At 53.9% G+C, this 9,792-nt stretch overlaps 1 protein-coding gene across 3 annotated transcripts; it reads right to left on the bottom strand.

Moving 5' to 3' along the window:
* Positions 1 to 214: 214 nt before the first annotated feature.
* SLC35C1 (solute carrier family 35 member C1) lies at positions 215 to 8,006 on the bottom strand. Of its 3 annotated transcripts, none has more exons than XM_081153358.1 (3): positions 7,603 to 8,006; positions 5,430 to 5,956; positions 215 to 1,993 (listed from the first exon to the last, which is right to left on the bottom strand). In XM_081153358.1, the coding sequence occupies exons 2-3, from the start codon at positions 5,923 to 5,925 to the stop codon at positions 1,437 to 1,439; spliced, it is 1,053 nt and encodes a 350-aa protein (XP_081009484.1). In that variant the 5' UTR covers positions 5,926 to 5,956; positions 7,603 to 8,006; the 3' UTR covers positions 215 to 1,436. The 3 variants fall into 3 exon arrangements, with proteins under 3 accessions (XP_081009484.1, XP_081009483.1, XP_081009482.1); XM_081153357.1 differs by having other exon boundaries at positions 7,292 to 7,687; XM_081153356.1 differs by lacking the exon at positions 7,603 to 8,006 and having other exon boundaries at positions 5,430 to 6,857.
* Between the last annotated feature and the right edge of the window lie 1,786 nt (positions 8,007 to 9,792).

The raw sequence follows: 9,792 nt of genomic DNA, 5'->3' as shown, positions 1-9,792 counted from the left end.
GAAACCTGAGATCTTGTCACCCATCTCTCAGGAAGGAGCCGTGATCCAGCAGAGAGAACAGGCTTTTCTTAGAAGCCCTGCTAGTACCTGGGCTTGGTGAAGGCAGGGGCGAGCCTTCCTGCCCTTTATAGACACACTGCTTCTCCTCAGGGCTTTGTTCATAAATCTAGTACAGGCCCAGCCAGCCCCTTCCTGCACTCACCCCACACACACAGAATGTCTTACTCTGATTTTAATTAAGTCATACAATGCAGGGCATCGGGCCCCACCAACTTCATTAGAAATCACCTGGAATTGTGGGGGGACTGGGAGAGGTGATGTCGAGAAGATGCACTCTCCCCAGCCTTACCCTATAGGGACTATACCCAAAGGGAGTTACCCCAAGGAGATGGGTGCAACAAAATGCCCAACAGAAGGGACGGGGGTGAAAGCTACCCAGAGGCCAAGGGGGTGTGGTGAGGAGGCAATCAGGGTTTTTCAGCCCACCCTCAGGGAAGAATACAATTGTTCAATGATCAAGGGAGGAGGCTCCATCAGCCCCCCCAGGGCTTCTCCCCTGGGGGAGGCAGAGCTGGGAGAAGCAGAAGAGGCTCCTGGTTCCACTTCCTTTCCTGAGCCAGGCAGCTGGGTCAGATGCTAGGAGACAGAGTGAGGCAGGTAAAACGGGTGTCAGGGACTGGGGAGGGTGCTAATGGCCGTGCTTAACCTGTAAAAGGTGTATGATTCCCTATGTTCAAGAGCTGGAAACATGGGGTGCAGATGGTGGGGAAAGGGTGCTTTCCCATGATGCACTCCATTCCCAGTGGCCCCCAGGGGTGTCAGGATAGGCATGGGTACACCTGATCCTTTGCCCCCTTCCATGGGGCCTGGTGGTCTCTGCAGAAAAGAGAGAACACTGGTCCATTTCCTCCCTCAGCCCAGCCCCCACTTCTCTCCAAAGGGAGCTGGGTTTGTGGAACCAAAGCTGTGCTGCCTGCCCTGGGACCCAGAGAAGTGAGGTCTCCCAAACTCCTTCAGCTGGCCTGTAGTGGGGTCACCCCCGATCTCCCTGAGTACAAGTGAAGACTTGATGGCTTCGCCATACTGTTTCCTTAAAGGTTGTGGCCTGTCCTGAACCCAAAGGCCATGTGGAGGTAGAAGGCCCTGGGGCAGGGCAGGAAGGGGTGCACCACTTTCCTACTCCCCAAGGTCTAGTGTGCTCTTCCCGTGGGGGTCCCTCCTCCCTAGGGGAGGACAAATCCCCCAAATAGGAAAGGGGGTCGCGATAGGATTGGTAGCTTTCTGACGTTACTTGAAAACACTGGTTCCATTTTGACCACCAGATTCCGATCAGTTTGTAAATGCCCTGCCCAGGCCACCCTCTCTGGATAAGAGAGGCCTCCGTTGCATTCACTGGCATTCTCCTGGCCGGGCCATCCCAAGGTACCCGCAGGTGCTCACACCGCCAAGCTGCTCTTCTCCTCCTTGGGGCTGGGCTCCTCCTGCACTTTCTTCATCTCCCAGCCCCTGACCCAGGTGTAGGCGGAGGAGCCCCCCAGCACCATCATGTTGCTCGTCCACCAGAGGAAGCTCTTGGTCTCCTCGTAGTAGAGGACGGCCAGCACCGTCTGGGCACAGGCCTTGGCCGTGCCCGACACGTTGTGGGTCAGGGGACTGGTGAACTTGATCTGCAGTCCTGTCACGTAGCCGATGGCAAAGCCAAACAGGCCTCCCAGGGTCATCATGCCCCAGAAATGGGCACTGCCCAGCTGCGCAAAGTGGAAGAGGGTCTGAAGCTCCCCCAGCAGTAGGAGCAGGGGCAGGAAGAGAACACAGGCATTGACGTTGTTGTAGAAGGTCAGGCGCCAGATGCTGCCGTCCACCGCCGGGAGCACCTTCTTGGTGTAGATGGCGTTGAGTGAGACGCAGAGGCTGGCTAGCACGCCAAAGAGGGTGCCCATCCAAGACAGGGTACCCTCTGCCCCTTCCTGGTCCACACCAAGCCAGAAGCCACCTGCAGTGGGGAAAGGAGAATTTTGAAGCCCAAAATTCACAGGCTGTAACGCTGTCCTCACCATCCCCTCCTTCCCACCCTCCCTGCAATAAATATGTCCAAAGTCTCCACCACATGCAAAGTACAACACAAGAGCTGGGGAAGCAGCCCAGGACAGGAGCCCTTCCTCACGGAGCATGCATTTTAGCAAAGGAGAAAGACATTAGGATAATTGATTTCCTGTTATTTCTTTAATTACAATCGTAATGAGGTTCATAAAACAGCGCAGGGTGTTGTGAGAACCCATAACTAGACGACTGTGTTGGCCTGGGGCATCTGGAAAGTAACACTTGAACCGAGTTCTGAAGGATGAGTACTAATGGTTACAACGACCCTGGGCAAGTGATTTAAGGTCTCAGAGGCTGGGCTCCTGGTGTATAAAATGGAAGCCTGTGAGTTTTTTTCGATACCCCCAGTCCCCAGACCTCTCACTGCCTGTGCTTCCCTTTAAGACTCCTGGCCTGCCATGGGCTGCTAGGCACCTGCCCACTGGGACAGTACACTTTAGCCAGACCCCACCTTCCCAGAAGATGGGGCTGGATCTTACACATGTATCCCCAGCTACAGCATCCGGCAACATGGGAGAGTAGGATAAGTTTTGGTGTCGGCGAGATTTGGGCTCTGCCATTTAGAGGCTGGGTGGCCTGGGAAAAGTTTAACTTCTCAGAGCTCCCATTTCCTTTAGCTGCAGAGATCTGGGTCACTGTTTTAACGCCCTCTCCAACCAATCTGCTTTCCACCTTGCAACCAGAATGACAATGACCTTCCTCATGTACAGATATGCTCAGGTCCTGTCCTGGCTTAAAGCTCCTCGGAGCCTCCCCACTGCCCTGAGAAAATAGTCCAGACTCACTTCACTTGAGCAGCCTCGCACCTGGGGAGTCTTGCTCGGGCCCAGCCATGAAGAAGGGCACCTGCTCTTTCTTCTGCCTGGAACAATCTCTCCTCACTCCTTCCTTACACCCATCTAGTGCTTCCTCCAGAAGGCCTGCTTAGATGACCCCTTCCCCAACTATCTCTCCTTCTCCACCCAGCCAGGATTCCTACAGCACCTTCTATGTCCCCATCACAGCTCTTACTGCTTGATCTTAACTCATTTACTGCCATGGATCATAACCATGACCTCCAGGAGCATAGAAGCTGAGTCTACTTTTTCCAAATTTGTATCTCCAAAGTGTGGCACAGTCCCTGGCATGTGCCTGGTCTCAATATTTGTTGATTGAATGAATGGAGGTTGTTCTGGAGGTGGTTATGGGGATTAAAGGAGATGAGGCGCCTACTACATTGTAGGCACTCACTCCTAGCATTCTCTTTCTCGGTAAAGCCTTTGCAAACAGGCTACCCACAGACCTGCTCTGGGGGTGGAGAGGGTGGGCTTCGCCAGAGCATCTCCATCCCTCCTGTTGGTTACCTTCTGAGCCCAGAAGGGACTGCCACCTAAGGATCCAGACCCCAGAGGGATTCTCAGCTAGAAAGAGCTTTGAAAGGCACTTGTGTGACCTGGGGGACAGGGAGAGGGAGGAGGAGGAGGAGGAGGCCTGGAGTAGTTGCCTTTGACCCATCTTTCCCCACAAAGAGGGAGGAAGGGAAAACACTGCAGAGAAGGAACAGGTTCTAGGCCAGCAGAGAGCACCGGCCTCCCCGGCCCCTGCCCCACCAGGTTGGCCAGTGAATGCACCTTCTCAGAAGCAATCTTACCATCAGCTACTTGTATTACTTTTCGGATTTGGGCCCACTTTCCCTAGTGACATCACCTTCCTGCATGCAAATTCTCCCACAAAGAGCACACCCCCTCCAACACAGACACACAAGGTCTGCAGGACTGAAGTGGAGATCCCTGGGGCATTTGGGGAAGTGTGGGAGAAAGTGAGGCCTCCCCTGGGAGGGGAAGGGGGAGCAGCTGAGAGAGATGTGCCAGGGCTCTTAGCAGCTCCTCCAGCTTTGACCTCCACCCCTCTCCCCTGCCTCCCTCTGGATCTTGGGACTAGCGTGAGCAGCCCTGGATCCAGCAGTTGCTAAACAAGGGGAACATTTTCTAGGACAGGTGGCATGGGATGGGCCCCTCCCTGGCAACCAGTCCACCTTGGCTTTGGACTCTGAGACACCGGCGAAGAATATGTAGGTCAACCAAGACAAACTTTCCAGCATCAAGACAAACCTGAACAGGTTTAAAGAAGGATCACATTCCTGGATGACAGAGGCCCAGGAGGGTTGGGGATGCTCTTACCCAGTGTGCTGCAATAAAACAATAAATGTTCTATAATCTGTGCTGTCCAATACAGTTGCCACTGGCCACATGTGGCTACTGAGCACTTGAAGTGTGGCTACAGAATCAGGTTACAACATCTGTAACTGAGGAACTGAATTTTCAAAATTTCATTTAATTTGAATTGTAGTAAGTCTTCACTTAACATCGCCCATAGGTTCTGCTACTAAAACAATATATAACTAAATAAATTTTACCATAGGCTAATTGATATAGACAAGAGTTAAGTTCCTGTGCATCTTATCATTTTTATAATGAAATGATGTATTTGAGGACCTGCTGTAATTTAAATTGAAATGGACACATGGCCAATGATTATTCTGTTGTGTAGTGCAGCTTTAACATCTAGGGGATAAAAACAGAACAGAGTGGTTAGAAGAGCAGGACTGACAGTCTGACCAATCTGTGTTTGCATCCCAGTCTAGCTACTTCCTAGCTGTGTGGCCCTGGGCAGGTAACTTAACCCCTCTGAGCCTCAGTTTCCTTGTTTGGATGGAGATGATCACGGTCTTGCTAACACTGCTAATACCCAGAGACTTCTGGGGAACAAAGGAGATGCTATATGTGAAATTATTAGCACAATAACCCCAACAATAACCGTGATTTTTTGAGGGTCAAGTCTGGGAAGACAGCTAATACCTCTAAAAGCATATCTCTTGCCACTGTCTCAGCCGTTATTATGAGCCTGCAAGGTCAGGGTGACAGGATATTTATTAAAAGATGCATTGTCCCATAGAAAGAACACTGGATGGGAACTCAGGACTCTTGAACTCTTGAGTAGCAATAGAGTATAGTGGTCAGTGTATGGAGTCTGACTGCTTGAGATCAGATCCCAGCTCTGCCATTTATTAGCTGTGTGATCTTGGACAAGTTACTTAACCTCTCTGTGCCTTGGTTTTCCCTGTGAAATATAGATTATAATTTCACCTGTATGAGGGGACTTGCCTGAGCCCCTAACTTGCTGGATGACACTGAGAAAGTTATTTGATCTCTCTGGACCCTAAGATCTTCCTCATATTACCATCAAGGGAGCTGGGATAGATAAAGTCCAAAGATGCTTGCCAGGGTTATTTCTTAGGGTTTTGGCCCCCATGCCTCCCTTATTTCCCATGGCCCTGGCTGGCCACTCACCGATGATGACGCTGCAGGTGAGCAAGGCATAGAAGGAGGTGGTCTGCTTGAGCAGCAGGTAGGAGAGCAGCACATTGAAGACTGTAGTGAGGGAGCGGCCCACGTTGTAGAAGGCCACACCCACGTACTTCAGGCAGAGGTTATTGAAGGAGATCATGCTGATAAAGACCACGGACAGGGGCAGGACACTTCGGGCCACCCTGAGATCCAGGCGCAGGGTGGGGAAGTCCAACACACCAGGACAGAAGGTGGCCAGTGTGCTGAGGCCCTTGCACAGCAGTGTGGTCACCAGGCACTGGTAGAAGGTGACGAAGATGGGGGTGTCCAGCTGCAGAGAGGGGCTGTCCAGCAGGTACTTATTGAGAAACACCATGGAGATGGAGGTGATCCAGTAGAGAAAGACCACCAGTGCGATCTGCAGTGCCCGGAGCAGAAAGGGCTTCCCCTGGCTGGCCTCTGACTCGCTGAAGGGGTCGGGAGTCCCCATCAGCGCCATGTGCAGGATCCTGGAACGCTTCAGAGGGGCCCTGTTCATGGTAGCGGAGGAGCTGGGTCAGGCACAGCCAGACTTCCCTGGAGTACTGGGCAGTGCGCTTACTTCTGCTCTCTGCAAGCTGCAGCCCTCAACTGTCACATGGGGGTGGCCTAGAGGCCTCCCCAACGTCCTCTTGGATGGGGAGGTTCGGCTTTGGGGTGAGCCTCACAACCTGCTCCCACCCTGAGGGGCCTCGTGAGACAAGACACCGGGAAGGGGTGGTGAACAGGCAGATTGCATATCAGGGGAGACGGGGCTGGGGCCTAGGGGAGGAAGGGAGAGAGGAGAGGAAAGGAAGGAGAGCGGGAGCGGAGGAATGCGGGCGAAGGTGCTACAGGCCTGCGGAGGGCAGGGTGCGGAAGAGGTGCGGGGAGAGGGAGGCGGGGCTGCTACGGAAAAGGGGTTTGTAGGGAGGGAGGCGGAGGCCTAAGGGAGCTGAAGGGGGGAGGGCGTGCGGGGGGTCTGGAAAGAAGGGTGCAGGGGAGGCCCGAGGGGCTCAGGGCGGGGGTCCTGACGCGGGAGGAAGCCCGGGCGGCGCCGGCCCACGGCACAGTCCTCCAGGACGCCCCGGGAGCTCAGCGCGGGTGCTCCCCGACATCGAGGCCACGCCCCCGGCGAGGCGGGCCCGGGGCTTACTTCCTGACACGCCCCGACCTCTTCCTTAAAGAGCCCGCACGCCCGGAATCCCTCTTAAAGCCACAGCCTCTGAAAGTCGCCTTTCAGAGCCAGCCTCGCCTCGGGCCCCGGCCGCCTCCCGGCACGTGCGCTCCGGTGCGCTGAGGGGGGAGGGGGAATCTCTGCGGCCGCAGGTGGTTCCTCTGGGTGTTCGAGCCCTGGTCTTCCTGCAAGCCCCGCCAGCTCCGTCTCCTCCAAAGGGTAACTCCCCCAACTCGGCTCATCTGGAGGTGCATCAGCCTCCGATCCCCAGGCCGGACTGCGCTTCCCCCACCTCAACTTAGCTACGCCCCACGTCCCTCCACGTCTAGAGACACCCTCGCCCCCGCCATGCCCCAGCTCACTCTTCCCAAACCTCTTTGTAGTTCCCTCCTTCCCCCCACTGTCACTGCCCCCAGCCCGCTCTCCCCCCCCCCCAGATGCTCAGCAGGATTCCCAGAAGCCGGAGGCCAAACCGCCCCCGCAGGACCTCAATCCGTCGGCCCAGTGCCACCCATACCAGACCCTCGGGCGGTCGGATCCGAGCCACAAAGCATCACGCTCTCCCTGGGCTGCCAACCCCTTGCAAAATCCTTCCCACGCCGGGCCCAGCCGCAAGCTCCGGCCCCACGGCAGGCGCTCCCGGCCACCACGGAAGCAGCCCCGCGCTCACCTTGGCCGCTGCGCTCACGGGCGTCCGCGCCAGTCGTCCAGGCACCTGCAGCCTGCACCTGCGGCGTCGCACCCAGGGCGGTGCCCGGGAGACGGCTTCCTGTTCCCAGCCCCAGGCGCGGCGACCCGGGCCCCAGCCTGCCCCCCGCCCCCGCTTATTCCACCGGTGGCGGCAGCAGGCACCCTCCTCTTTCCAAGGCCGCCCCAGGCCCGGGCACCTCGCCCCAGCCAGCCGCCCAGAATCCCCCGCTGCAGTTACCGCAGCTGCCAAGTCCCAGGATCCGTCGGCCGCATCCCTGGCCCATCGCTCACCAGGCCTGGGCTTCCAGAAGTGCTCTCAGGTGACCGCTCGGATTCTCGCTGCCCGCAGGGAGTGGCGGCCCCCCCTTCCCCTCCCAGGCACTGGGCCTGGGAGGTCAGTCATGGTATTTCACCATGACAAATAATTTAATGACAAACAGGACAAACTTGTCTCTGAGAGGCCCCCGTTTCCTGGAAGGGTCCCTGTCCTTGTCATATTAACAGGAATTAATTTATCTGATAAATGTGCTGCCACCCTGAGGCCCTAGTATATATATATACACTATATATATATAGTATATAGGCCAGAAGCACTTCATTGAGACAGTCCAGGGGCAGTCCATGCTGGGTGTGGGGTACAGTCGGGGCTCTCTGCCAGCCAGGAGACCGAAGTGTATCTCTGTCTCTAACCTCTCTCCATAGATTGTACCCGAAATTTCACCCACCATTAGCTTCACTCCTTTGCATTAAGGTTGTAATAGGCCAGTACAATAAGTTTCACAGATTCTAATCCTTTTTGCTCCTTATGAGGGAAAGGGGAGGTGGGGATATTTCTTAGGGGTCTAAGGCCTCAAGGGGTTGTGCACTACACAAACTGTTTGCTCTAGATTTTTCCTTAAGGAATGCTAATTGTTTAAACCATCCATAGAGGGTGAAGTTTTAGATTTTCTCAAGAGTTATTACCCAGTGTGTAAACTTGGTGTGAGGCATAGCATATAGTCATCAATGTGGCGGGTGGAAGGCTGTAATAAGCCAGGAAATAGGGCCCTTTATGGGTGTAGTCCTAGTTCCTTGCCTTGGCTGGGAACCACTAATAATAGCAGAAGAAGATGATTTCTACCAGACAGAACCAACCTCCCAGGTGTAGGGGACAGTGATCTGTACCAATAAGGGCCCGAGAGCTCCTGGAAACACACAGATGTTGACTCTTTTGTGCCTGAGTTCAAGGACTCTGAAGCTTACTCTGTGGTGGACACTATACCTACCAAAATTCATTCCCCTATTAGCCCAAAATAATTAAGTGGTAGTCACATGGTTGCCTAGCCAGAGACTATATTTCCCAGTCTCCCTTGTGGGTAGGTAAACTATGTGACTTGGTGGATGGTGAAGGAAGGTAATATGTGCTACTTTCCAAGCTGGGCCTTAAAACTTTAGGTGTGTGCTCCTCTATGCTCTCTCCTTCTCTTCCCATAACCTGGGACCCAAATATATCTATAACTCAGCCATGACCATGCTGAGGTTAAAGTCTTAGGGCTGTGGAAGCAACATGATGGAAAGAGCCAAGGCCCTGATTGTGTGGTCAGAGCCAATGTGGACTTGCCAGTGTGGATTGCCTACCTTGGGACTGTTATGTGAGAAATCAGCTTGTGTCGTTTATGTTCCTGTGTGGTTTAAAAGGGAGCTCTTTGTTATAGCAGCTAGTCCTTTACCCACATACCCACTGTATTCTGTATTTCCTTCTCACGTACATATTCTCTAGGTAAAATTGAGAAGGCATGATATTGTTAATATGATCTCTCTGTCTCTCTTGATTTTCAGTTTATCATTTATCTGTCTGTCTTCTTTCTGTCCATCCATCCACCTGCCCACCCACCCACCCATCCGTTCTGTCCTTATTGAGAACCTAGCACAATGCCTGCCGTATTAGATGCTCAGTACCTGTGTGGAATGAATGAAAGTCTTTGGGGACCATCAATCTATGTGCTTGCTTTCCTCTAGCCAAAGGGGTGGGTACATGGCCCCAGCTCAGCCAATGAATCTATTACTTATTTTTTTCTCTCTGAAATGGAATCTGGAGCAGAAACACCAACACCACCTAAATTGGTTACAGCTGATTCATGGTGGCAGCAGGGCCCAGAAAGCCCATTTACCATTTCCTGCCTCTGAGAGCCCCAGAGCCGCCCTGTTTACTATCCCTTCCCTGCCTGTTCTTCAGCTTTCCCCCTAGTTCTCTGAGCAACAAGGACTCCTGTTGGACTCTTCCAGTGACCTTCTTTTAGCATAAGTTGCCTGGAGTCTGTATTTTTTGTTTGCAATCAGAGAACCCTAGATGCTACTGTGGGTGTTTCCCTCTGTCTAAGAAGAGGGGTCAGGGCAGCAACTGGCCAGTTCCAGAGAGTGAGTCCAGCCACTACAGCCACACTCCTCCTCAAGCGCTGGGTTTCCAAAGAGCAGGGTGGGAGAAACAAAAGGGCAGGATGG

The sequence above is a fragment of the Miniopterus schreibersii genome (assembly GCF_964146895.1).
Source record: "Miniopterus schreibersii genome assembly, chromosome: 12".
In the NCBI taxonomy this organism is placed as follows: Eukaryota; Metazoa; Chordata; class Mammalia; order Chiroptera; family Miniopteridae; genus Miniopterus; species Miniopterus schreibersii.
The sequence above is the reverse complement of the archived record's forward strand: the minus strand, read 5'-3'. Positions and strand labels throughout refer to the sequence as shown.